This window comes from Phacochoerus africanus, chromosome 16 (assembly GCF_016906955.1).
Source record: "Phacochoerus africanus isolate WHEZ1 chromosome 16, ROS_Pafr_v1, whole genome shotgun sequence".
Lineage (NCBI taxonomy): Eukaryota > Metazoa > Chordata > Mammalia > Artiodactyla > Suidae > Phacochoerus > Phacochoerus africanus.
In genome coordinates, this window is record NC_062559.1 from 55701206 (window position 1) to 55728111 (window position 26906).

At 59.3% G+C, this 26906-nt stretch overlaps 1 protein-coding gene across 6 annotated transcripts; it reads left to right on the forward strand.

Moving 5' to 3' along the window:
• The first annotated feature begins 1758 nt into the window (after nucleotides 1–1758).
• Nucleotides 1759–26600, forward strand: KRBA1 (KRAB-A domain containing 1). Of its 6 annotated transcripts, none has more exons than XM_047763421.1 (18): nucleotides 1759–2026; nucleotides 8770–8896; nucleotides 9254–9361; nucleotides 10049–10183; nucleotides 10818–10964; nucleotides 11701–11751; nucleotides 11960–12139; nucleotides 12897–13052; nucleotides 14149–14367; nucleotides 14796–14969; nucleotides 15312–15482; nucleotides 17150–17302; nucleotides 17762–17944; nucleotides 19179–19367; nucleotides 19448–19579; nucleotides 20807–20911; nucleotides 21634–21795; nucleotides 23212–26600. In XM_047763421.1, the coding sequence occupies exons 1-18, from the start codon at nucleotides 2015–2017 to the stop codon at nucleotides 23997–23999; spliced, it is 3192 nt and encodes a 1063-aa protein (XP_047619377.1). In that variant the 5' UTR covers nucleotides 1759–2014; the 3' UTR covers nucleotides 24000–26600. The 6 variants fall into 6 exon arrangements, with proteins under 6 accessions (XP_047619377.1, XP_047619378.1, XP_047619379.1 ...); XM_047763422.1 differs by having other exon boundaries at nucleotides 23215–26600; XM_047763423.1 differs by having other exon boundaries at nucleotides 20810–20911.
• The last annotated feature ends 306 nt before the right edge of the window (nucleotides 26601–26906 follow it).

Here is a 26906-nt window from a genome sequence, read left to right on the forward strand (position 1 = left end):
ATATCAGTGTGATGAAAAACTATTTGATTGAGAATCTTAAAAATTTTGTTCCAGCTGCACTCCTCCCTTTGTCTCTGGCCAGAACTGGCAAATAAACACTTTGACCTGAATTTAGGACAGTTCACAATCATTTTTGTGATGCAGACACAGAGGTAAGGTTGGGTGCAGGCACCCGGCAGGAGGTAAAACTAAAACTGTGCACTAGAAAGGAGGTTTCTCAGTCACTGGGAGAATTGGCCATTTGCACCTGGATTTCTGGCAAACTGGTCGTTCAGTAGGATGCTGCTGAATTGCTCTAAGCAACTGCTGACTCAGTCTGCGAGGGGGCCCAGGTCTGGCCAGGAAGGGGGACTGAGTCAATGAGGTACTAAGACTCTGTACTGTGCTAAAGGGAAGGTGTGTCTTTCTAGGGTAGAGGCATTACTTTTTTTTTTTTTTTTAGCTAAGGGATTTTAGAGTTTAGGGATTCTGAGACTGCGGGTGGCATTTGGGGACGAGGTGGGAGAAGGGACACCAACAAGGAGAAAGCTGACCTTATCAGGAAGATGGGACACAGGCTCAAAGCAGAGGTAGGCACTCACCAAGCGGCGCTGTGGCCTTTAGGAATCCTGAGATCAGATGTTGACCTTCACACTGTCGTTGTCCGCACGTGAAACCTGGTGACAGCTCAGATCCTCGGGACGATGCGCTACACAGACACCGGTGCTTGGGTGTGGAGGAGGGGCTTTGCCCAGGCGTGGGGCTGGGCAGTGACAGAGAGTGGTCTTCCCGCGGCCTCTCCTTGGAAGCCGGGCCAATGTTGTCAACACTATACCCCAAAGTTCTGGGAGGTGACCAGCAACAAGGCCAGCGGGGACCCACGGCAGGCTAGAGTGGCTACAGGGACCAGCACCGGGTTTTCTGGGCGTGAAACTCCCTTTCCCCAAATATTGGAGAGGAAGAGAACTGCAGGGGCCTGCTCGCCCGGGAAGCGCTCTCTGCGTGGCGGGCGCCTCGTCCTCGCTAGACCCCTGCAAGCTTCCGTCTCGAAGAGCAGGTTTAGTTCCACGAGGCCAGCTTCTCCGAGCTGTCCTAACAAGGGGTCCTCTAGACCAGGAATGAGGCTCGCGGGGCTCAGCCGGTGTCCTCTCTCCAGGAGGGGAGGCCGCCACTCCTCCCCAGCCCCGCTGCGTCCTTTCTAACCTGGAGAATATGGTAGGCTCACGCTTCATTCATTCTTCACACTTATTTGAGGGTCTACTACGTGCCAGGAACTGTGGGGTTACCACAGGCAACAAAAGAGACCAGCGAATGGGCACACAGGTAGGCGCTCTGGTGAGCGCGGGAAGGGGTGACAGATCTGAGCATGCGCTGGCTGGCAGCCCCTCGGACCCACCCACCACCCCCTCCCGAGAGGTCCTGGCGGGAGCCCCCTCCCCACCTCTTGGGACCGGATCCCCCCAACGCTTCTCAGGGGGCCCTGGTCTCCTTGGTTTAGGGGATGCGTCCTCTGGCAGTTTAATACGAGCATCCCCACCTGGCACAGAGGATGCGCTGAGTAAATGTTGGATGCAAGGATGGATGGATGGATGGACGGATGGATGGGTGGATGGGTGGGTTCAGGCGTGCAAGCACACCGCAAGCCGGCCGCCTGGTGGCGCCAAGTCCCTCCTGGCCCCTCCGCGGGGTTTCCGGCTGAGCCAGCGGGGAGGGGCGTCCACCAGGCCACCCTGGACCCGCCCCGTCCTCACCTCGCCCCTCACCCGGCCAGCGCCGCGGTGCCTTCCGGGAGGTGTAGTTCGCGCCTGTGCCCGAAGCGCCGCGGAGGCTGGACTCCCTGTCTTGGGATGCGAGCCGCTGAGCTGGTCCAGACGCCCACCGCCGCCCCTGCTCCGCGGTCCTTGCCCCTGGCTGGGTTTCCTTCTGCGCTAACCTAGGTCGCCGCCGCCGCCGCTGAGGGTCGCCGGGCAGCCTGCGGGCGGGGAGCCGGTGACCCGGGCCGCGCCGGAAGCCAGGAGCCGAGGCTGAGCCCGGGATGGCGCACCAGGTAAGGCGAACCGGGATCCCGCCGCGAGCCGCGGAGGACAGATGGACCGAAGGGCGCCTCCGCGGGTCTCCTGCGCGTGGCGATGTGCGGACCTCGCAGGCGGGGGAGGGGGAGGGCCCGGGACCCGGCAACTTTGGGATCCGGCTGTGCCTGGCTGGGGGCGGGAGGCTGGTGCGCAGGATTTGGTGGGGAGAAGTCCAGGTTCCCCGACGTCCCCCTCCCTTTTCCCCGCTCGGCCGTGGACATGTACTCGGAGCCTGTCTCCACCTTTGAAAACACTTTCCTTTGAATTAAGCATCACCCTCTCTCTGGGAGCGGTGGGCACAAAGGCCTAGGAGGAATGAGTGTATCTGTTTACTTTTATTCTTGGTGGGATCCTTGACCCCGGTTGGGATCGGGGGAGGGGGGAAACAAAGTCCCAGGTTTTATCCATTAGGTAAGATATGTAGGTCTGAGAGCCGAAGGGAGAACCCATCTGTCATAGCCCGGGACCAGTTCGGGCCAGTTGTGTGCGGGGCTGTCAGGGTGCTGGGAAAACATGGCGGTACCAGGGGGGACTGGCTGCAGGTTCTGGGCCCTGGAGCTAGTTTGGTAATAGTGGTGGCTCCTGAGCTTGGACCAAACTCAGGCAACTGTAGACCCCAGGGTTTGAGGACCGGAGCAGAGGCGGGTGTTGGGAGAGTGGCTGGGGCAGCCCGTGGCCAGGCAGAGCAACACTGTGCCAGGACCTTGGTATCATCGGTGCCCCACAAGTTCCTGGGAGAAAGGGCAATGCCAGGCAGATTGGGTGCTGTGGAAGCAGGGGCTGTCTCCTCCGCAGATGTGGTGAGATGTAGTTAGGGAGCCCAAGGACACCCTGGCTCAGATATGCCCACTGGCCTCCTTCTGCCACAGTTTCCTCCTCTGTAAAGTGAGGGCTTGGACCCCTGATCTTCCAGATCTGATGTTCCAGGAGGTGTTGTAACTCACACGTGTAGCTTCCTGGAGAAGGGGCCCAGGAGGGGCCTGGGGGAGAGGTCCGTCTGTCAGATGAGAGGGACAGGGAGGGCCTTGTGTCTTTCTGTCCAGCACAACTCTCAAGTGCCTAAGCCTACGGGAACACAGCCCACAGGTGGTGGCAGCAGAGTTCAGGGTCTGATCTGGAAGCCCCAGTGGGAGCCTGAAGCACTGGGGGAGCTGGTCTTCACCAGGAAGGACCTAAGGGCCAATCTATGGCCTGAGTGTTTGCACATCTTGCTCACTCCCTTCTTTGCATGTGCATTCATGAACGCACACACACTCACTCCTCTTCGTCTGCTTTTTCTGGGTAGCGATGGAGAGCCCCCCCCACCCCCACCCCAGCCCCGGCCACAGTCAGTTCCCGTTCCCGTTTTACGAGAACTTTGTCATAGAAGAATTTATCTTGAGGCTGACAGGGTGAATGGCCTGGAAACCATCTCTTCCGGATGTCTAAAAGAGCTGGTATATTTAGCCAGGAGATAAAGAGGCACCCAGGGTCAGGAGTAGTGTGGGTACAAGCCCCACTGTGTAGCTGGAGGTGGCAGCCTCGGACTCGCAGGGAGATGTTAGGCAGACAGATTTGGCTGCAAGAATAGGAACCCTAGCACTTACCACGTCCCAGCATTTGTTCTGGGCACTTTTCCTGTGTTAATTCCTTTAGTCTTCACAACGTCCCTATGAGAGAGGGTGTTATGATCCCAGTTTGTTTTGTTTTGTTTTTTAATGGTCACACCTGCGGCACATGGAAGGTCCCCAGCCTGGGACTGAATCCAAGCCGCAGCTGTGACATACACTGCAGCAGTGTCAATGCCAGATCCTTTAACCCATTGTGCCAGGCCAGGATTGAAAATGTGCCTCTCAGAGTTCCCGTTGTGGTTCAGTGGCTAACAAATCCAACTAGAATCCATAAGGATGAGGGTTTGATCCCTGGCCTTGCTCAGTGGGTTAAGGATCCTGCGTTGCCGTGAGCTGTGGTGTAGGTCACAGATGTGGCTCAGATCTGGCATTGCTGTGGCTGTGGTGCAGGCCAGCAGCTGTAGCTCGGATTTGACCCCTAGCCTGGGAACTTATATATGCCATGGGTTCAGCTCTAAAAAGCAAAAAAAAAAAAAAAAAAAAAAGAAAAGAAAAGAAAAGAAAATGCACCTCTGCAGTGACCTGAGCCATGGCAGTCGACTGCTGCACCACAGTGGGAACTTGAATCCCAGTTGAGTTTGCTGAGCCCATAGCTAATAGGAAGCAAAGCAGGAATTGGAATTCCAGCAGCCTGGCTCCTGAAGTCAAACCCAAACCCCCATACTCTGCCCGTTTGTGTGTCCAGAACTTCTGAACTCCTAGATGAGGCCAGCAATAGTGTAGTGAGCGCCCCGTTGCTACAGGTAATTAAGTAGAAACTGCAGAGCCCTCCTGTTTTGAGTAGAAGTTGGTGCTAAATGTTCACAGCCCCTAACGGTGTCCAGCGGTTGTGGGTGATTTCTAGTTCACAGACATGCTGCGATGGCCAGCTCACCCCTGGGGGGGAGGAGAGGGTCCTGTTCACCCCTGTGGTTTTCAATTCCAGCAGGCCGGGCAGGTACTGCCCAGTCCTAGCCCGACTGGACTGCAGCTCTGCCCTGGCCCTGTGATCTTAAACCTAGCGTGTGGCAGAGTCACCTGGGAAGCTTGAAAATGTCGATTTCTGGGCTCTGAAAAGCACGAAACATGTTGTGATTTGGTAGATCTAAGATGAGGTGAGAAAACCAGTCCTAATTAAAAGGAAACTGTGAAGTCAAAAACCCTAAAAACCCTTTTGTTTTTTTCTGCCATTAGGTTGTAAGTAGCTTCCGATGAGGGAAGACAACATACAGCATTTTGCACCTAGTTCGCTAAACAGAGAAGCTGTCTGCAGACTTGAACTAGCTCTCCAGCCGGAGGAGCCGTGCTCGGCTCTGCTGGGCGCTTCCTCGCCCCGCTCTCTGCTCCAGCAGGGCCGTGCGTTTGGACTCTGCCATTTAGCGGTGGCCACAGGACCTTTTACATTTGTACTTAAGACCCTTCCCCTCCCCCCCCACACCTTAAAAAACTTGTTAGATCTGGTGTTGCCACTCGGATTCAATCCCTGGCTCAGGAACTTTCTTATGCTGTGAGTGTGGCCAAAAAAGAAAGAGAAAAAAAATCATATTAAATGTTCAGCTTTTGTTAACAGGTTACTAGGAATGAGAATGTCTGTTACCGATACTCTCATGATCTATCCCTACGAACTTTTTTTTTTTTTTGCTTTTTAGGGTCGCACTGGCAGCACGTGTAAGTTCCCAGGCTGGGGGGTCAAATCTGAGCTGCAGCTGCCGGCCTATGCCACAGCCACAGCAATGCGGAATCCTTAACCCACTGAACAAGGCCAGGGATTGAACCCACATCCTCATGGATACTAGTCGGATTCATTTCCGCTGTGCCACACAGTGAACTTTATTGGGTAGTAATAATTTTCTAAAAAGAGGAGCTTTGATGCTGGGTTTGTTAAGGTTTACCACTCTCATGATTTGTTATGGTCACAATCAGGCATGTCGGAAGGGGCACTGAGATCTCAGTGCAAAGGCCCAGGTCCTCGCCGTGGCCCCTGGCTGTCTGCCAGCTCGTGCAGCTTCTTGCTTTGGGACGTTCACCCTACTCACGGGGCGAAGCAGCTGCCTGTGTGGGGCCGTTCTGTCAATCAAATGAGAGATCCGAGGTGCTTGGGAGTGTGGCGCCATCACTCCTCTGCTGATGTTTAGGCCCCTTGAAAGCTGCCCGTGTGCGACACCCCACTTAGCATGCGTGAGAGGGTCAAGTCAGAGAGGGAGCGGGAGCGCCATGGAACTGGGAGGCTGGCCGGGGTCTCGGCACCTGGTCCACGTACAGAACGCGGCGTGCTGGGGAAGCAGACTCAGCCACCACCCCCAGCTCTCATCACCAGCTAGGGAGGGAGGGGTTCAGGCTGACATCACTTCACAGGGAGGCTCGTGTTCCCTAAGGAGGGGCCTTGTTAGAAAACTGGACCCCGCCCCCCCCCAAAGCTCAGTAGATGGTACCAGCATGATCTTCCCTTGAGCAAACTCAGACCTGCTGAGCCAGCTCTGTGTGGAGCTGCCAGAGATGGAGAAGCCATGAGCCTCCAAGGCCATCCGACTTGTCTCTGCTTACCAGCCTCCTGTAAAGGGGCACGCGTGGAACTGTTGTTCTGCAGGTGCAGAGTTGGATGTCAGTCAGATGCACCCCTAGCTTATAGTTCTTGGAAGAATCGACATACACTAACCCGGCTCACAAAGGACAGATAAATCAGAATATGCCACTTCCTTAATTTACAGTGAAAAAATAGAGCTGTCGGTCAAACTGGAACTGTATGGTGGCTGGTTAAGTCTTTGACCACCTGCCATGGAATCTGAACTGGCCAGCTAGTGTTCTTGGAGGCAAGCACAGAGGTTTGCTGCAAGAGCCAGCGGCTTGGAGCCAGGATGGCCTGAAGCATCCACTGCCATTAGGAAGAGCCCTGCAGTGCAGGACAGACACTTGTGTCACCTGGGCAAGGCTGGGGACACCCAAATTCTTCGCTTCCAGCGCCCTTCTCTAGACCCTCCAGGCTGCAGGAACCACACCAGCCCCTCAGCCTGCCCTCTAGCTTCCCAGACAGGTCCCCAGTCCAGGTCCTGGGCATTCCAAACTCCCCCCATCGCTTGGCCCCTCCAGGTGGCTGATCTTCCCCCAGGGCTTGGTTTGGGGGACACTTACTTTGCTCTAGTGTATTGGTCATGGTGGGAGTTTAATACATCAGTGAAGCAGTTGTAACTTCCCGACCTTCTCCTGCCCCCTCCCACTTTTCCTTGGGTATGGCAGTGAGAGGATGGGACTGTTGATAAGGGGTCCCCAGCATTTCTGACTCTGTAACCTTCTCTTTTTTGGCTGTATCCATGGCATGTGGAAAGTCCTGGGCCAGGGATCAAGCCGGTGCCACAGCAGCAACCCAAGCCACAGCAGTGACAACACCAAATCTTTAACCACTAGGCCACCAGGGAACTGCTGGGATTTTTGGCTTTTTTTTTTTCTTTTTAGGGCCGTACCCGCGGCCTATAGAGAGTCCCAAGCTAGGGGTCAAATCAGAGCTACAGCCTCCAGCCTACGCCAGAGCCATAGCAATGCAAGATTCAAGCTGTGTCTGCGACCTACACCACAGCTCACGGCAACGCCAGATCCTTAACCCACTGAGCAAGGCCAGGGATCGAACCTGCATCCTCAGGGTTACTAGTCAGATTCGTTTCCGTTGCACCACAATGGGAACTCCGGGAACTCCTGTTTTTAAAAAATTAGCATGAAATGTCTCTTATCTTGCAAAGCTGTAAGGTAGGAGCTGGTGTTCTCCAGGGGTGAGCCTGGGTCCTCTCTGCACCCTGAAACAGACCTCAGAGTCATGGGCTCCCAGGCCAGAGGAGTGAGGCTAGGTCAGGGCGGGGGAGCTTGGTCATCTGGGAGGGATGGGACTGCGGCCTCCGTGGGCTTTGGCGGTGTCATCTCCGGCAGTTTAGTGCCTGCGTGCTGCAGGGTCCCCGTGGAGAGGTGCCACGTGGGCTGGGGTCCCCGCAGTGGAGGTCCCCACGGCGGGCCAGGGCCTTGGAGGTCTAGGGAGACCGGAAAGCGAGGGCGGGCACAGACCCTGGTCTAGGAGAGTAGCTGCAACCAGAGCCCAGCTGGCTGAGCCCGAGAGTCCGTGGAGGAAGCGGGGAGTCTGCGGCTCTTCTGTCTGTCATGGGAGGCGGGTGTGGCCGGCGGGGCTGGTGGGCAGGCTCTGCCGCTGCAGACTTGAGGCCTTCATGGAGTTTTCCTTCTCACTCTTCCTTGGGGCGGGGCTGGGAGGAGCCACACTTGATTCTTGGCTGTTGGATCATCCCCGCTGAAAATATGGGCTGTTTGTTCTTTGTCATATGTCTCCACTTTGCTTGTAAACTTTTCAAATGCTGTGGTGTTCGTATCCCAAGTCCTTGCTCATTCAAAGTGAAGTTTGCCTGTTGCTCAGTGAGTCTGTAACACGGTGAACTTGGGGGTGCCGGCAGTTCCCGTCCTGGGGGTGACCTTTTCCTGGGCCCAGGCCACAGGGCACGAGACTGTCTGTATTAGCTTCTCAGGGTTGCCGTAAAAAGGACCACAAACCCGAGGGACTTAAACAGTACATTTATTCCCTCATAGACGGGAGGGGAGACGTCCAAAACTGAGACGTCGGTGGGGCCACGTCCCCTCTGCGGGGTCGCAGAGGGGGTCCTGCCTCACCTCTCCCAGCTCGTGGCGGCCCCGGGAGGTTCCTGGGCTTGTGGCCGCATCACTGCCGTCCCTGCCTCCATTGTCACGTGGCCTTGGCGTCCCTGGGGGTCTGCCTCTGCTCCTCTTGTTCTAAGAACTGCAGCGGTGCTGGGTTCAGGGCAAACCTCATCCATCATGACCTCATCTTAACTAATTACATCTACAGGACCCTGTTTCCCAATAAGGCCACAGTCACAGGTACTGGGGAGAAGACTTTGCTGCGTCTTTTGGGGGACACAGTTGACCCCATCACTTTCTCTTGAGCAGATGCCCATTGCCCCTTGGCCGGTACCCACGTGCCGAGCACCCACTCCGTGCTCTCACCACTCCCCCCTCCCTGGTGTCCACCTGGACACACAGGCTGGGTCCCCAAGCTGGGGACAGCTAGGCCAGCCTCACCGGGAGGGAACCAGCCAACTCCCCTGAGGTCGTGCCCACAGGTGTCCATTGCCTTCCGGGACCTGGCCGTGCGGTTCTCCGAGGACGAGTGGCGGCTGCTCGGGGAGGGGCAGCGGGCCCTCTACCTGGACGTGATGCAGGAGAACTACGAGGCGCTGGTCTCCCTGGGTAAGGATGGGGAAGGCACGCGGTCCGGCACCACCCGGGGCCTGGGTCTTCATCTACACAGTGAGCACTGCTGGTGGTGGCACCTGAGAGCCTGGCACTGAGCTAGGGGCCGCCTGGCTGGTCAGCGTGCCGTCCTGTCTGTGGACTAAAGTAGGGTTCTGGGGGTGATGCTGGGGGGCGCTGAACATCTGCAGAGCAGCACTGGGCTCCGAGGTTCCAGCAGTCCCTGGGGTTTGGGTGTCACAGGGACCCATGTACACAGGTGTGGGGATGTGGAGGTGGCTGGGCCGCTCAAGTGACGGTGTGTGGGGGCGGAGGCCAGCGCCCCCTCCTGGGACTGTCTCTTTTCTTCCCCAGGGACAGCGGAGCTGCTTCCACTCTCTGCCTTCCTGACTCCCATGGAGCCTGGAGGAGCCAGAGGGGCTGGGGATGGCCAGGAGCCTCCTAGGGGAACAGGCCCCCTGGGTGAGTAACCTTTGGCAGATGAGGACTGGACCCCTTTGGGGGTCCTGGTTCCCCGGGTAGCCTGAGCCTGGTTGGACTCACTCTTGTCCCTCCCATGGTGTGGTTGTCAGCCCCTCCACTCCTGAGGGGACGCTGTGACCTCAGCCCTCCCCACCTCACCAGGCTTCCCACACTGACCCCTCCCTGACCTCTCACCCTCACCCCTCTGGGCCAGGAGCCCGGTACACTGTTGCCTGTTGCACGAAGTGCTCAGACGAAACTTGGGGTCACCCTTGGCGAGCATCCTCTCTTTGGGCCCCCTCCTGCCACTACCCCGGCAGAGCCAGCCTGGAGCCCCTGGGGGTCCAGAGACCTCGGATGTTGGATGTGGTCTGTGGGGTGCCAGGAAAGGCAGAGGGCCCGGGTGCTGGTGGGTTGGGGAGCCCTCCCTAGCACTTCCCTAGGGGAGTAAAGGGAAACACGTGACAGAGCACAGAACTCAGTTACGCACAGCCCCCAGCATCCTGGTCCTGGCTCTTCCCACGGGCGGGTCGTCTGCTCTGAGCCCAGGTCCTCCTTACCTGTGGACACTGGCCTCTCCTTTGCGGCCCCTCCAGCGGCAGGAGAATGACATGAGTTCAGCGTGAAGACGGCAGAAGCGTGGGTGCTGTGCTGATGCGGGCGGGGTTCCCTGTGGCCTTTCCGCAGGAGGAGCCCCTCAGCACAGCCTGCACCTGACCGCCCTGGTGCAGCTGGTGAAGGAGATCCCGGACTTCCTGTTCCGGGAAGCCAGCCCGGAGAACAGGGGTGCCGGCCTGGATGGGGAGGGCGCCGGCCCCGGGGGTGAGTGCACAGCGGGCGGCCCCTCTGCCTCCACAAGAGATGTGCCATGCACCTGCTGGGCCCTGGTGGAGTCACCCCATTACACAGAGGCCCAGGCGGCATGCTGGCCTCTGAGAGTGCGTGGGTCCTGGGGAGACAGCGGCTTCTGACTTCCTTGCGGTGGTCCTACCTGGCTGCTTCCTGCCCTCATGGCCCCATCGCCTTGTGCCCATGTGGCAGGCAAGGCCATCCCTGTCCTGTAGATGAGGAAGAGGAAGCAGAGCCTTATCCGAGTGGCCCCTGGCCGGGCCCCCCAGCCTTCGCCCTTCCTGCCTCATCAGACTCCCCTTCCTCCCCGGGCCCTGTTTGCCTGCCACACTCACCTCCTTGGGGGTCTGTGCCCACCAGTCCCAGTCCCGAGGGTTCCTCAAGTCTGCTCAGTTGATGGGAGGGTGGCCGGGGTCTCTTCAGAACACGACCACTCACTGCTGGGAATCTGCCCCAGAGCCCAGGGATGACAAGGCAGAGGTTGCTGAGGTCCTGGTTGTTAGGGGGATACAGCAGGGAGGGGCCAGGATGGGACAACGCTGGGGACATGCTACCTCCTTCTGGGCTTACAGTCTAGTTCCAGTGTCCTCTCCCTCCTCCCTGACAGCAGCCGGGACAGAGGACGCATGCCCCCTTCAAGGCCTGCTCACCCACCTTCCGGACACACCTGTGGGCCAGCCCAGCGTGGCTCCCTCCCCAAACGGCAGCTCTGACCCGCCCGGAGCCGGGGGGCAGGGGAGCCCCCTCCCCATCAGTGAGTGGGACCCAGCAAGGGGCCTTGCACCCTCTTCTTTTTCTCCAGGACTTCGTTTCCTGCCTTGTGAACTGGGGTCAGGCTCCCCAGGGCACAGGCCCCGTGCCCAGCCTCTGTCTGGGGACCAGCGAGCAAGCAGGATGCTTGGCCCCACGCCAAGCGCTGTGTGCAGCGTGCCTGTGCCACTGGACCTGACTTCTCCCCAGGGCCGCCGTAAGAGCAGGAGAGGACACGGGTGGCCAGTGCAATTTCTCTGTCTCATTTTATTTTAAAAATTGTTGCAAATTTTACATTTGTCTAAAGAGCTGTTTTTAACGAAAACGTTTAAAATTAATATGGCATGAATATGGCACTCCTGAAAAACAGACCCCATTTAGCCTGTGGTTTCAGGTCAGGCACCTTTGCTCTGGGGCCCCACACGTGCCCAGCCTTGAGAAGCAAGTACAAGCCTGGGGCCCGTGCCTTGAAGCTGTGGGCATCCCTTGCTGAGCCCCAGTCGCAGGCCGGGGTTGGGGGCGGGGCTCTGCTTCCTCTTCCTCAACCTTGGTGTCACCTTCTCACCAGAAGGCAACTTCCCCAGAAGGAGGCGGGAACAAGCTAGCTCTGCCACAAATCCAAGTTCCTAGGACCCGGCTGCCCTTGGGGGATTTAGAGGCCACAGAGGCCTGTCCTGATGGAGACCAGATTGGGGCGATTTCTCAGAGTCAGGATAGCCTTCCTGTCTCTCCTGCAACAGGAACTGCTGACACGCCGAGGCCCGTGGAGGAGGAAGGCCCAGGAGCCCCAGGTGAGGAGCCTATAGCCCCCAGACCTGTAGCCCTGGCTGGAGAAAGGGCCTTGGGAGTCAGGAGGGAGGGCCCGCGGGGCAGGCGAGGGCTCTCCCACCCGGGCCTCCTGCCAGCCCTCTGAGGACTGTTCTCATGGGTGGGAAATTGTGCCCTATGGGTCCCTCAGCTGCCACCGTCGAGGCTCCACTGACTGGGCTGGCCTTGCAGGAGCCACAGGGGCCTCTCCTGGGAACAGCCCTTTGCAAGGCCTCATCAACTGCCTGAAGGAAATCCTCGAGCCTGTCCCCCAGCACCCCGAGGCACCCCTGAGCTTGCCGCCCCCAGTCCCCAGCCTGGGTGTGTTGCAGCTGAGAGCAGAGCCAGGGTGCAGGAACCCGCCCTGGGCAGGTGAGTTCCATGTGGCCTGTCTCCCCAGGCCAAGGTCTCTGCGCCCGTGAAAGCTCAGGCTGCGATTCTGTAGACAGTTCTCTGTAAATATAATGCCTTCCCCGAGGACCGTGGCCTGCTTGGCTGCTCCAGGACCATCCGTGTGGTATTTCTGGAGCCAGGAGGCTGTCTTAGGGGAGCAGCGCTGGTCAGCAAGTAGAAGAAAACTCAGGCCTGGACTTTGCCCCGGATCCTCTGGGTTCTTTGCTCGTCCTGACGTGGGACGTCTGAGAAGGAGCTGCTGAGTGCCGCGAAGTGGGGTGCTGGCGGGGGACTTGGGGATCGTGGCGACACAGTGGAGGCAGGAACGCCGGCCCTGGGCGACTGTGAAAGGCTGTGAAGCCTTTGAGCCTCATCTCCCGTCTGTCAAAGGGGGTAATTGTCCCTGCCTTGGAGGGGTGCTGTGAGGCTCAGGTCCACTAATGATGCGGGGCGGGGGGCGGGGGTGTAGAAAGCTTGGTCCTCCTCGAATTAAGTTCTCTTCGGGCCCAGAGAGCCATCTACCCGTAGGGACCTAGTCTACCCGCTTCCTCTGTTGGTACTCAGGAATACCACGTGCTCTGCCTGCAGGACGCACTTTGCCGTCTTCCTATCGTCCGTCCGCTTTGGAGGCTGTGTAGACAGGCTTTTTGAAATCACGCCCTGAGAAGACAGTAACCTGTGCACAGCTGAGTGAGTTACAAGCCACCCGGGTAACTGTGTGTTCCTTGTCCTGCAGTGAAGACAGAGGCAGCCTCAGGGCATTGCCCCCTCCAGGGTCTGCTTGGCTGTCTGAAGGAGATCCCAGAGGCCCGGGGCAGGCGTCCCAGCCCCTCGGGAGTGGGGGACCCCCGGCCGCCAGAGGACCCAGGGGCCTGGAGAAGGAGCTCTGGAGGTAAGGGCTGCTGGCTGGGCATCCTTCTCCCCCTGTTCCAGACAGCGCTGGAGGTGACCCTCCCCAGGGAGACACTCAGGCCCACACGTCCCTGTGTTGGCCGGAGTAGCCAGACGTTGGGACGGTCACTGTAGGAGGAGCTGGGCATGTAGGAGGCATCTCCGCATGGTCACGCTCCAGGTTGGCTCTTTGAGTTGGAGCTCAGGGTTCCCGAGGGAAGGGGGAGGGTTGGGAGGGAGAAAGGCAGAAAATAAGACATCACTCCTGCAGTGGACATTTGGGGACCACTTTGACATGGGGGCTCTTGTCACATCCATGTGAGCTCACTGGTGGTTGGTAGTGTCCCAGAACCTTAAGAGACAGGCCTGCTGGCCTTGGAGCAAGGAACCTGACTTGGTGCTGCTGGCTGGCATCCCTCAGTAGAAATGGGGGAGGGTGATTTGGTTCACCTCCTGGTGATCAGGCAGCGGCCACGTTGGAGCTGAGACTGCCGTGGAGGCCAGGGGCCTTGGAGCCCCATCCTAATCCTATAGAGGCCTCATGAGGGGGAGTTCCTGTTGTGGCTCAGCAGGTTAAGAACCCCACTAGTGGAGTTCCCGTCGTGGCTCAGTGGTTAATGAATCCGACTGGGAACCATGAGGTTGTGGGTTCGATCCTTGCCCTTGCTCAGTGGGTTCAGGATCCGGCGTTGCCGTGAGCTGTGGTGTAGGTCGCAGGCGCGGCTCGGATCCCGCATTGCTGTGGCTCTGGTGTAGGCGGTGGCTACAGCTCCGATTCGACCCCTAGCCTGGGAACCTCCATATGCTGTGAGAGCGGCCCAAGAAATGGCAAAAAGACAAAAAAAAAAAAAAAGAACCCCGCTAGTATCCACGAGAACATGGGTTCGATCCTTGGGCTCATTCGGTGGGTTAGGGATCTGGCGATGCTGTGAGCTGTGGTGTAGGTCGCAGACTCGGCTCAGCTCCCCCGTTGCTGTGGCTGTGGTGTAGGCCAGCGGATGCAGCTCTGATTCCACCCCTAGGCTGGGAACCTCCATATGGCCTGCAGCCTTAAGAAGAAAATAAAAAATACAGGCCTCATGGGGGGCTTCCCACAGGGCCCCGACCCCTACAGACCCCTCCTCCTGGGCCTGGGCCGGGAGCTGGCAGTGCGCTGTCTGCGGTGAAGACGGAGGAAGGCTGGGCCCAGAGCCCCCCTGCGCCTGTGTCCTGTCAGCTCAGCAAGCAGACCCACAGCCCACCTGCTTCCTGCAGTCCTGGGGACAACAGAGGCACTGCCCGTGTCCAAGTGCCGGGCTGGGGCCCTGCAGCTCAAGGTGAGACCTGGAGTCGTCTGCTCAGGTCGTCCCGGGTGGGCCTCTCAGGACCCCAAGGTTCTGCCAGCACTCTGGGGAGGGGAACCCAGACTGTCACCCCTTAGCCCCCACCCTCCTTAACCCAGGCCCTTGCCGGGACAGCCTTCTGTCGCGAGGACCTTCGTCTTACGGAGAATCCCTGACTGTCAGGAAACTGGCTGCCGCATGCGGATCTCCCACCCTGCCCCTGGCCTGGGGACAGCTAGTGCCTCCCCCAGACCCGGAAGCAGAGAGCAGACCAGAGCCCCCACCGAAGGCTGTCCTGCCCAGCAGGCCCACACGCCTGGCGTAGGACTTGCCACTCCTGAGGAAGGCAGGCCGGGCAGCCGGCCGGGGCTGGGCCGGGGGGACGTGCCGAGGTGGTGACAGGGCCATCTCCCCCGTCCCAGCCGGCAGTGCCTCGAGCTCACCCCTGGCAGCCCTGGAGGCCTGTCTGAAGGGCATTCCCCTGAGTGGGTCGTTACCTCCCCAGCCGCTGGCCACCTCTTGGTCCCGGAGCTACCAGCCAGGAGACCCCGGGTCTCAGAGGCCCCAGCCGCCACCCCTGGGATCACACAGCAAAGGTAGACCGCGCGGCCTGGGGGTGGCGTTTGCCCCTGGGCACAGAACGGGGGATGCCACAGGCCCCCCTCCCCCAGCCCCCTCTCAGGCCTGCCCCTGCCTGGGGGGGGCCAGTTAAGCCCTCTGCCCACCGCCTCCTCTGAACGCTCTCACTTACCCTCTGTGCCCCTGAGACCCGCGGCTGGGTCGATGTGGGTTAACGTGCTGCGCTGTGGGCTCACTAACCTACCCTAAAGGAGGTCCCCGGGGAGAGGGGTTGGGGCAGGTCTGGGCACCGTTCACGGCCCAGGGGACCTCCTCTCCTGTGCTTTTTCCCGTAATGCCCACCGTGCTGCTTCCCGCAGAGGGGATCGTGGGGCCACTGGCACTGGGCCTGCAGCGCTGCAGGGGAGACGGCCCTGCCCCCACCCAGGGCTCGCAAGGGCCCCCCTCCAGCCTCTCCTCATCCAGCAGCGCTGACGAGGACCTGGACTTCCAGAGCCCGGTGGGCAGCCAGGGGCACCGGCCCGGAAAAGGTGAGCCGAGCAGCCTGAGGCCGAGGGCGGATCCTGGGAGAGGTTGGGGGGCCGCTCCTGTCCCACCAGCCAAGTCAGGCCGCGGGCCCAGTGCTGGCAGCAGGACGGGCGTGGCCTGGCAGAGCAGGCAAAGGCCCATTTGCGGCAGGGGTCTGTAGTAGTGACTTGGCTCAGAAGAGGCAGGACAACACCTAAGATCTGTTAGAACATAAAAAATCTCCTCTAGCATCGGATTCTTCCTTCTCCCAGCCGTACAGAAGTCACAGTAACATCAGACTGGCTTCCATGAAAAAACCCCATGACGTTTGTGTAAAACCACCTTTAAGGGCTTGCTTGGTCCCTCCACGTGGAGGCTTCTCTGTGATCTGCCACCTCCTTGGGGCCTTGCAGGGTTCCCCAGGGTCCCTCTCAACAATCCTGGTGCTTTCCTCTGCCTCATCCGAGGATACCCCAGTCCCTGGGTTCACCTCTGTGTCCTGGCCTTGCTGCTGTCAGAGGAAAGGCACTTTGCTGGGCCAGCCCGGGCCACTGGGCAGGACAGGGGCCTCTGGTGTCCGTGAGCCTGGGTTCCTGCACCTGCGATGGTGCAGCCCCTTGGGGGTGAGGGCTTTTCCCTCCCAACATGCAGCTGGCTTTTCTTTTCCATTTTTAGTGTTTAATAGGTAACATGATCATTTCGTCTTGGTTGGAAAGCTGGTCTGCCTCCCGCCCGCCCTCCAGCACCCCTGCCTCCCCAAGCCCCCCTACTGCGGGTGCCTGCACTTGCAGGAATGCCGTGTGTGGCCGAGCTCCCTGTGCCCAGCTTCTCCCCGCTCTGTCTTCACACTCCTCCTGAGGTCTCCCTCCGCTTGGTCTTGGCTTCCAGTGCTGTGCCGCCCCCCGCCCCCTTACCACAGCAGCGCAGCAGCAGCTCCATGGTTGGGACACACACTCGTCATGTGTGTCCTCTCTCCATGGACCTGATCGTCTGAGTCACCTGTACAGCAGGCGATTTCCCTCTGCCTTGTAGAAGCTTCCAGCCCAGCTCCCTCTGTTGCCCCAGAACTCAGCAGTATCCGTGGGGAAAGCCATGTGCAGGGTTCCTTTTGTGACACTACAGGTCTAGCCCCACGAACTTGAAGCTCTGGCAGCTTCTCTTATCTTGTCCTCTGCCTGGTTGAGCATCAGCAGACACCTTCAGAAAAGGGCATGGCTGGGCTGTCAGCTCACCTAAGAAGGGCCTTTCCTTTTCTCGAATTTCGTTCCATCTAGTTTCTGTTGCTTCCACAGAGATACAACTTATGCCCTTTGTTTTTTCCCGAGCTGAAATGCACCAGTGGTGCCCTTCTAGACCTGCATCATCATTAGCATTTTCTTTTTCGGGTCCCGAAAGCAGCCTGGCATTCGAGCCTCAGGGCCTGTCTGCCTCCTCACAGCCCGCTGACCAGTTTCTCTGTAGACAGCTGATGGGGAGACCTCTCCCAGTGCTGACCAGAGGCAGGACTGACACAGTTTGGGGCCAGGTCTCCATCTGGGTTCCCTGAGCTGGCATGACGGGGCCTGTGGTCTGGGCCCGCCCCCCACCCCAGCAGCCCCAGCTGCACTGGACACGGGGCACAGGCCAGGCTCCTGGGGTTCATGGGACAGAGCTCTGACCGGTCAAGACCGTAAATGTTGGGTTTTCACAGGAAGCCCCGTGGGGAGCTCCCCGCTCCAGGGCCTAGAGAACTGTCTCAGAGAGATACCCACGCCCAGGCTGCAGCCGGCCTGGTCCTGGTCCCCAGCAGGGGACAGGGGGCCACGGAGAGGGGAGCCCAGGAACTGGACGGCAGACACGGAAGGTAAAGCACTGCCCAGTGTCTGGGGCTGTCCTGGGAGCTGCCTCCCCAGTCACTGGCAGGCCCACATCCCAGCCTGAGATGCAACGACGCCGTGGAAACGGTGGGGGTAGAGGCTTGCCAGCACCCACGTGTGAAGGGGAGGTGGGACGGGACACCCCAAGCAGGGCCCTTGGCAGCGGCATGTCCGTGTCCTGGGCATGTTGGCCCCACGTGCCTTGGTGTCTGCCACAGCCCCTGGGCTCTGGGTCCCCAGGAGTCCAGTAACTGGTCCGGGAATACAGAGGTCCCAGAGGATCAGGGTGGCTCCTGGGAACCGCGGGGCTGGTGTGTGTCCCACACTAGGAGCTCGTGCGCCCGAGCATCTAGCAGCAGAGCTGTTCTCTGTCCAGTGACTTCCTGGTCTCAGTGCCAACACAGGGCCCTGGGGCTGACCGGCCTCTCGGTTTCTCATTAAAACAGGACCGAGGGGCGAGGCCTGTGAACCAGCCCATCACGGGCAGCGCGTGGGGGACGTGCCTACCAGGAGCCTCCGGCTGGCTAGCCCGCAGGTGCCCACCTCTGGCACCGTCCCTGCCTGCTACCAGCAAGGCCTCAAGGACCCCGGGACCACCAGGCCAGGACGGTGGAGGTGGCTTCAAGACGGTGAGCTGGGGTCTGCCCCGAACCTACTGGCCAGTTTCCCTCCAGATAAGATCTTTGAAGAAAGAATCGATTTCCCCTTCTGGGCCTCTGTTCCCTCCCTACCTCACACCATCCCGGGCTGCCGGCTGGAGCACGTGTGCTGCTGGCACTGCCAGGTGTGCTGGAGACAAAGCCACCCAAAGTGCTGGAGAGTTCAGGGTGGAGAAAAATAGGAACATTTTGTGCTCTGGGTACTGGCCCTAGGTAGGTAAGATGCATGTCTAAGGAAGAAGTTCGGTGAGCCCAGACTCTAACATCTTCACATGCACAGAAAAGCATCGAAATCATTCATTTGAGGAGTTCCCACTGTGGCGCAATGGGGTCAGTGGCACCTTGGGAGCCCTGGGATGCAGGTTCAGTCCCAGCCCCACACAGTGGCTTCAGGAGCTGTCATTGCTGAAGCTGTGGCTTAGGTCTGATTCCTGGCCGGGGAATTCCATCTGCTGCGGCGCCCCCTGCCCCCCAAAATCGTTACCTTGAGGTGTCTGCTTTTGTGGTTAGCAGTGATCTGTTGATGTTCCACTGCCTGTTTATTTCAGCAAAAATTCCCGTTTCTCTTGGCTCCTTCTTTACCTCTTCAGAGCTGTCCCCCTGGGCTTAGTCCTCAGTAAGACCTCCCGATAAAACTGAACTTGCAACTTGGAAAAAAAGAAGTGCTGGAGAGAAGCGGGGAGAGCGCTGCCTTTATCCAGCGGTCAGGTCTCTCTGCAGGCAGGATGCTTATTTCCTTTGTACCAGTTGCCTCTGGGTGGAGGGGGGTCTTCCGCTGCCGCAGCTGCCGCTTGGTTGAACTTCCAGCAGAATCCCTCTTAGGCTGGCTGAAGCGGGCCATAGGGTCTGACTTACTTGAATAAATACAGTATTTCTAATATTGCCACGGGCAAGAGCTGCCTTTGGTAACCTACTCTGGACACCCCTTGGGCTCCTGGTCCCAAGTGAGTGCAGGTAGGCGACCCAGGGCCTGGCGGGAACTGGACTGCCAGTGATTTCCAGGGTCTTGAGACTTCTGGAAGGTTCCCGGGGGGGCGGCGGGCCAGGCCAGGCTCTGGCTTTGCTTCTCTCCACCTCCGAGGGCCAGTGCGGAAGCTGTTCAGGGTCCACCAGAACTTGCGAGGAGCGGTCTGCTGGGCGGAAAGGGGACTGGCTCTGCCGTAGGGCCGATGGACAGAGGGCTCTTCTGCTGTTGTTTGCCCAGGGCCACCCAACAAGCCCTCCCCACTGCACTGCCTGGAGAACTCTCTGAAGGGGATCCTGCCTGGGGGGCCCTTGGGCTTCGCCTGCCTGGTTGGCCCCAGCCCTGGCTCCAGCTCCTGCTCCAGTGTCAGCAGCTCAGAAGGAGAAGACTCGAGGCTGGAGCCCGAGCTCTGGCAGCCCCTCCTGCAGGGTGAGCTCCTTAGGGAGAGGAAGGCTGGAGCAGTGCCCTGGGGGGCTGGCACCCCCTGACCCTAGCCCTGTTTGTCACAGACAGGGACCGCCTTCCCAGCCACAAGGGCCTGGGCCTTCCATCCCCACCCCCTGGGGGTCTGCGCACTGCCAGCCGCCCTGGTGACGGCCCGAGGGGAGGCAAGCCCAGGGACCGCCACGGCCTCAGTGCAGGTGAGCCCAGGGTCTCCTGAGAAGGGGGCGCGTCCCCTGGAAGGGCCACACGTCCAGAGACTGAGTCCTCAGAGCCCACTGGTCACTTGGCCTGACTCTTGCCAGAAAGCTCTCTGCTTTTGTCGTACTCGAGTTCCCCATAGGATGAGCGGCCAGGAGAGGACCTGAAGCTGTTGAGACACATGAGACCCCAGGAGTGTTACCTGAGTGTGTTTATTTGGACAGCCTGGCAGTGATCTTCATGTGTGTGTGTTATAGACACAACATGTGCATGTGACACACACTTCGGTAAATGTACCGTTGCGTTGGTCCAGCCTCTGGATGCTAAGGCTCTTAGCCAGGAACGCCTGGAGCATCCTCATTCGTGGGCAGAGTCGGTCCCACAGGCTCCCTCCACCCCCCGCCCTGGGCCATCGTTCTGGCTGGGCCGGCCCTGGCAGTCTTACTGTGACGGGATGTGCCAGGGCAGAAACCACCGGGGACTTGGAGGCACAGGGCTTATCACTCACAGGTCCTGGAGGGCACGGTACTCGGTGAGGGGTGGGGAGAGAGTGCAAGGTCCTGGCTCGGTCTTTATTAGGCCGATGGTAGGGTGTTTAGGGTTTAACAGTTCGCTCTTCACTGCTTTGCTTAAAGCGTGGGCGTGGAACGCGGGCCCAGGAAGGGAGAGTCACTCAAGTGGTCAGTAGTCTGGGAGTTCCTGCCGTGGTGCAGTGGGTTAAGCGTCCAAATGCAGCAGCTAGGGTTGCACTGGGGGTGCAGGTTCAATCCCTGGCCCCGGGGCAGTGGGTTAAAGGATCCTCACAGCCGTGACTCGGATTCAGTCCCTGGCCCGGAAGCTTCCATATGCCACACCATGGGTGCAGCTATAAAATGAGAAAAAGAAAAAGTGGTCAGTAGTCTAGGTCACCCAGATTTGGGGGGGGCCGCCTGGTTCCTGACCCGATTGTATTGCCAGTAGCTGCGTCATCCAGCCGGCAGTATGTTTGTCCCAGATGGACGTCTTTGAAGTAGATGCCTCGACAGCCGAGCCTCGTGGCAGGCACTCACACTTCATGTCTGTTCATATGGATGATAATGATTCCCATTTAAAATTGGGGGGTAATAGACGAAAAGTGTCAAAAGTGAGGTTCCTCCGCCTGGGAGGCCTTAGAGGTTGTCCTGCCAAGAACGCCAGGAACGGCTGCCTGGCTCGCAGTCCAGACCTGACCCTGTGTTTGCTCCCAGCAGGAAAAGCAGAAGAAAAGGCGGGAGGTGGATCCCAGTTGCCCTGGAGAGACGTGTGCTCGGAGACCCCCGGCCAGCCTGGTGCCCTGGGCGACATCAGCAGAGGTAGGGGTGGCTGGGGTATAGGGTTGGAGAAGGGGGCTCCCCGCCCTCAGGCTGGTGACTCCACTAGTCCTTGACCTCTGTGCCGGCCCGGGCCGTACCGGTGTTCCTTACTGCCCAGGGGGCCCCTAGCATGTCCCTGGAGGAGCCTCACTGAGGTGGCGCCTGCGGGCTGTGGCCCCTTCACCTGCTCTCTGCAGCCTCCACCTCCCACTAGAGCCGAGGCATCAGGCCGGAGCTGCAGAGGACCCGGAAATAAGCCAGTTCCCGCTCACTACGTGTGCCCTGGCCGGCTGTTCGGCCAGAGACGGGCTCCCTGACAACCCGGGTAGATCCCTCTTGCGTCTCATTGAAAAGTATTCAAAAGTTGAAAGTTTGATTTTTTTAAATTAATTAATTAGTTGGTTTTGATTTTTTTTTTTGTTTTTTTGGCCCTGGGCAGCACATGAAGCTCCCCGGCCAAGGATCAGACCCGAGCCAAAGTTGTGCCCTAAGCCGCAGCTGCATCAATGCTGAATCCTTAACTCGCTGTGCCAGGGCCAGGATTGAACCTGTGTCCCAGTGCTCCCAAGATGCCGATGCCAGTCCCATCGCGCCACAGCGGGAACTCTGAAAGTTTGCATTTTGATTTTTACTTTTTGGCCGTGTCGAAATGCCTGCCGTGAGAACGGCTCTGGCAAAGCGATGTGTGTCCACACCCCAGACACTCTCTGCTCCTTCTGCAGGGGCTGCTGTGGATCCCTGCCCTGCTTCTCAGCTGGAGAAAAGGCCGGGGCTGGGGTCCTGCCAGCCTCCGGGGTCAGCCTGTGGGCCCCTGGCCTGGAAGCCGAAGCCTAGCGAAGAGTCCAAGGGCATGGGGCCTGGAGACAGAAGACCAGGTGTTACAGGTGAACTGGTGGCTCCCCACCCTCTCAGATCCTTGGGAGCCCTGCAGGCCCGGGGGCCGCTGGGGCTCAGTGTCTGCACGGGCACCCCTGTTCCCACCCACTGTACTTCTGCTGCTCAGCTCCTGGCAGGGCCAGCCGGCCGGACTCCCCAGTCTCAGCTTGGGGACACTTCTTCTTAACACCCTTTCAGGCTCTTTGGGGTCATAGGTAGGAGTCTCTCAACTCCAACTCACTTCAGGTTGCTTCTTTCTTTTCAGTGTTTTCCTACAGAGATAGCAGGCTTTTTCATAAAAGCACACAGACACTCTTTAGAGGCAAAACAGAAACTGAGACTTTTCCCAGAATAGATATATCCGGAATCCAAGTTTGCGGTCGCTCGGTAATGAGTAGCCTGGCCACGTGTGTCCCCAGAGCTGTGGTTCTGCATCCCCTGGACCCGAGGACAGCCCTAAACCGCATCCGAGACACACAGGAGGGCAGGGCTCTCTCCAGGGCCACTCTGGGACGTGTACCCAGATCTTCACACCCAAAGCCTGCAGTGGGGGCTCCCTTGTGTCTTGGTCCTGGCTCCCCTGGAGGTACAGCTGCTTTATTAGGAGCGATGGGCCGTCCAGAGGCTGCTAGACCCACTGCCCCACCTCAGGAGAAGGACACCCAGGACCACAGCAGCCAAGCTCCTTCTTGAGGAGCTTGGCTGGGAGGCGTTTGGGTCCCTGGGCCCCAGTCTTCACTTTCTCTCTGACCGTGGGGGTCCTGGGAAGTGCAGGCTAGAGCCGGGCTGGGGACTCAGACGTGGCGAGAGCAGGGCTGTCCTGCAGGCCAGGTGCTAACAAGGCTTCCTTGTGAGGCTTGCCTTGGGTGGAGGCCGGTTCCAGGGGAACCTGGGGTACAGGAGCAGATGATTTTTTTTTTTTTTAAGTAACTTAAGACTTAAAGTCCTGTGACTGTAACATCTAAATATGGAGGGTGAAGGTCAGGAGCTGATGGGGACCCTGTGGTTTGCTCACAACCAAGAGCTCTGGGTGCTGCTGCAGTCCCCTGGTCACCCCACTGGGAACGCCCAGGCCCCTCTCGGGTCCTCTGCAGATGCTGCCCACGGCCTTGGACTCACAGCGTCTGCAGTTTCTCCAGGCCCTGCTGCTGACTTCCTGGGCACATCAGTAGGGCCCAGAGGTGGCACATAGAACCCGCCAGGCCTTTTCTTAGAAGGTGGGAAGGCCACTGTCCTAAGCAGGCTTGGTTACCATGGAGACCCGGTCTGTGATGGATCTGCCCGTGAATTCGGAGCTCAGCCCTGATGGTCCCCAGCCTGAGTCGCTTCTGTCCATCTGAAGCCAGGCCTTAGGTGGGGACCCTGCGGGGAGAGAAGGTCCTGACAGCTCTAGGACTCTCACCCACCTCCCACTCTGGTTTCAGCAGGAACCCACAGGAGGCCCCTTCCCCAGAGTCAGCCCGAGCCGTCCCCCACAGCCACTGTCCCTCCGGCTTTGCCGCTCGCCGCTCCGCGGCCGCCGTGCTCCTGTGGGAGTTCCCTGCAGCAGGAACTTCGCAGCCTGGGTGCCGCCCTCTCGGAGAAGCTGGATCGGCTCGCCGTGGCCCTAGCGGGCCTGTCTCAGGAAGTGGTCACCGTGAGGACCCAGGTGCATCAGCTGGGGCGGCGCCCGAGGGGCCTCGGGCCAAAGGGCCTCCCCCGGGGCCCCCGCTGGGCCAGTGGCCCTGCTCACAGACCCCGGCCCTACTGGAGGCACAAGGGACCCACCAGGCCGAGACCAAAGATCCTGCGGGGTCAGGCTGCAGAACCTTCTGGGCCCAGCTCTAGCCCTGCCCAGCAGCCCCTCTCCTCAGCATGCAGCAGGCGCGCTATGCTGACTGTGTGTCAACCCCTCGGACACACTGGGGGCCGCCAGAGTCCCCTTCCCCCTTCACTGCCCACTGCCTTACCCTCCCAGGTGGCCCCGCCTGGGGCCAGTGCAGATGGGGAGCCCCTGGCCACAGTAGCTGCACCAGCCAGACCCTTAAACTGGCCGAAGGATCCAAGCAGCCTGTTGGCAGAGCTCCAGAGAGCCCTTGAGGGGGAACTGTGGGGTGGGGAACACAGGGACCCGAGCTGGGGGCCCAGGCCTGCCCAGGATGCTGCTTCTCCTGGGGGCCAGCCTCTCCCCTCGCCCCCCTCCAGCAGAACCTTCCCTGGGTCTGGGCCGTGAAGGGGCCAGGAGTCCGCCCTTGACCTGACTGCCTGGACTCCAGGATGCCGCTTCCTCAGCCACGCCTCTGGCCCTCTCCACTCAGGTTCATTGAAATGTCATTTCCCATCCCCCAGATCAGCCGAAGCTGGCAGGGGGTGCACAGGCTCCGAGTGCTCAGGCACTCCCAGCAAAGGGGCTGTGAGAGAACCTCTTCCCAGGAGGTGCCGAGAGGGGCGTGGCTCCCTTCTTTCTGGTAAAGTGTGGGGAAGACCTCTGCCCCCTGGTCTAAGCTGGATTTACCTGCAGGGCAGATGCTTAAAGGAGTTGGTTGCTACGGGAAAGGCCCCCAGGCTCCTACTGAAAGGGGTGTGGCTGAGGGACCAGCTGCCTGCCCTCCTGCACCCTCGGGAAAGTTCAGCAATCTCCCGAAGGCCGGCAGCACCTGTGTTGGCTTCCTGGGGTCGCAGTAACAGCACCGCAGGCCGGGAGTCTTAAACAGTCTCATGGTTCTGGAGGCCAGAAGTCCAAGGTCAGAGGCTCGGCAGAGTTGGTTCCTTCCGAGGCTGCTCCAGGCCTCTGTCCGTGGCTTGTCCTCCTGTTCACAGGGAACAGGCTCTCCCCGTGCTCATGTCTCCAGACTTCCCTTTCCCCTAAGGACTCCATCCGCATGTCCCCACCGTGACATGATCCCTTCTGTAAAGACCTTGCCACCGAGCAAGACCACATTCTGGTTCTGGGGTCAGGACTCTAGATGTTTGAATCTGGGGAGGTGATGGTGCAGCTTTACCTCCTAACACCGGAAGGGGCTGAGCTAATCTTGGGTCCCTCGTTGGAGAAGAAAGCATGACCAAGGCCACCAGGCTTGCCTTCCTGGTGGCCAGACTGGCCTGCCCCAGGCCCTACCAGGCAGTGCAGCAGGAACAGCCTGCCTGCCAGCCTCCCCAGTTCCCCCTCCAGGGTCGGATCTGCTCCCAGTCTTTTCCCACCCAAGGCCTTTGCCTTGAATGTTCGGAAACTGTGCACACGTGTTGCCTAGGAAGGCTGTGCTGTCAGGGCACCTGGGTGCGGCGCTGAGCAACTCGGCACCCAGAGGGACTATAGCCATGACAGCCACACAAGGGGGACCTTGTGGCTGCTGCGTGTCCCTGACATCGGGGCTTTAGGGACACGCATGGGGCTTGGGCCCTGCTCCTCGCTGCCCCTGTGGAAGGAGCAGGCCAATGATGCCGATGGTGGGGGCCCTGGGCCAGGCAGACAGACAGACAGACATTAAGAGGGGCTGTTGGAATGAATGGAGTAAATCCCAAGATAACTATTTTGGAAGCTGACGTTTGTAAGACTACTGAAGTAGGATGTTTAAAATACAGTTCACAGTCAGCCATTCTCAGTAGAGAATGGGAACAGGAAAGTTCCAGGTTTTCCACCCAGGAAGGCCGGCCCAGCGCCTTTCCAGGCAGAGGGAGCCACGCGGGGCATCTTTCAGAGCCAGCACAGAGGGTGGGATGTGTGGGAAAGGGTGCGGGTGCCCACTGGCCGTGCTCAGCCCTTCCCCACTGGCCTGCCCGCCCCCCATCTCGCCCTCTCAGCAGGGGTGAGCAGGGTACACCACCTTCCACCTCTCTCTGGCATTGGAAGGTTTGGTTTTGTGGGCTGTGGGGCAAATATCAGCCTTCACACCAGTGCTGTGCGGCAGAGGTGAAGGAACAGACGGGCTCAGGGCGGGGGACTGCTCGTGGGCACAGGCCCCCGCCCCCTGGGGCAGAGCCTGGGTGCCCGGCTACTCTGCCCCCTCCCCCCCAGCACAGCCTGTCCGCCTTGCCACAGCCAGGCCAGGGGCTCCTGGTCCAACCGACCCTGCAGGACGTTGGCGTCTTTAGGAATGTGGCAAATCAGTAAAAGGAATAGTGAGACGCTCCACTCTCTGCAGCCCCGCCCATCCCCCAGGGCCACTGCCACACAGTCCAGACGCCTTTAAATGATTCATGGAAAAGCCTCCTAGAATCACTGACTTGGTGAAACATCCGCGTGCGGTGTCAGAGTTTGGTACCGTGTCCATCTCCACCTACTTCATGAGGAAATGCCCCTTTGGTGGGAGAAAAGGGACATTTTTGTACTCAGGAATTCCCGGGGCTGAGGTGAGGGCAGAAAGCCTGCCTTCCTGCGGGGCTCACTCCTGTCAGGGTCCTCACTGTCCCCGCGGAGCTCATGCACATCAGCGTCCTCCGTGTCCTACCTGCCACCTGCCAGCCTGGGGCCACTGTAAGGAAAGCGGGAAGGTCCCACATTGGCAACTCAGCCTGTCAGTCATTGGGGCACCCCAAAGTCTCTGGGCACCCCAAGGGGTCTGGTAGAAGGGGATCTGAGGTGGAGGGGTGTGGGGGCCACGATGTCGCTGCTCTCTCCTGAGGGAGCTGGATGCACAGGTGGAGCAGACCTGCTCTTGACCTTCCAGTGACCTTGTGATTTGGATGCGGCTTCTGTAAAATAGCCTGCTTTGGGGTTTTATTTTTTAGTCCAGCTTGACAAAGTTTGTTCTTTACTCAGTGCCCTTAATGCAGCTCTGTGTACTATAATTGCTGATATATTTAGATGTGAATATACCATCTTATTTTCTGCCTATGTTTGTCTCACTTGTGTTTTTGGGGGGGCGGGGGGAGTCCCTGCTTTCCTGCTCTTTTTTTTTTTTTTTTCCTGTCTTCTGGAGCTGCACCTGCGGCACATGGAGGTTCCCAGGCTAGGGGTCTAATCGGAGCTGTAGCCGCTGGCCTACACCACAGCCACAGCAACACGGGATCCGAGCAGTGTCTGCGACCTACACCACAGCTCACGGCAATGCCGGATCCTTAACCCACTGAGTGAGGCCAGGGATCGAACCCGCAACCTCATGGTTCCTAGTCAGATTTGTTTCTACTGTGCCACAACAGG

Coding starts and splice junctions, on each gene's coding strand:
- KRBA1 (XM_047763421.1), top strand. Junction 19,368..19,447: donor CTGGCAGCCCCTCCTGCAGG/GTGAGCTCCTTA, acceptor TGTTTGTCACAG/ACAGGGACCGCCTTCCCAGC. Junction 19,580..20,806: donor CCGCCACGGCCTCAGTGCAG/GTGAGCCCAGGG, acceptor GTTTGCTCCCAG/CAGGAAAAGCAGAAGAAAAG.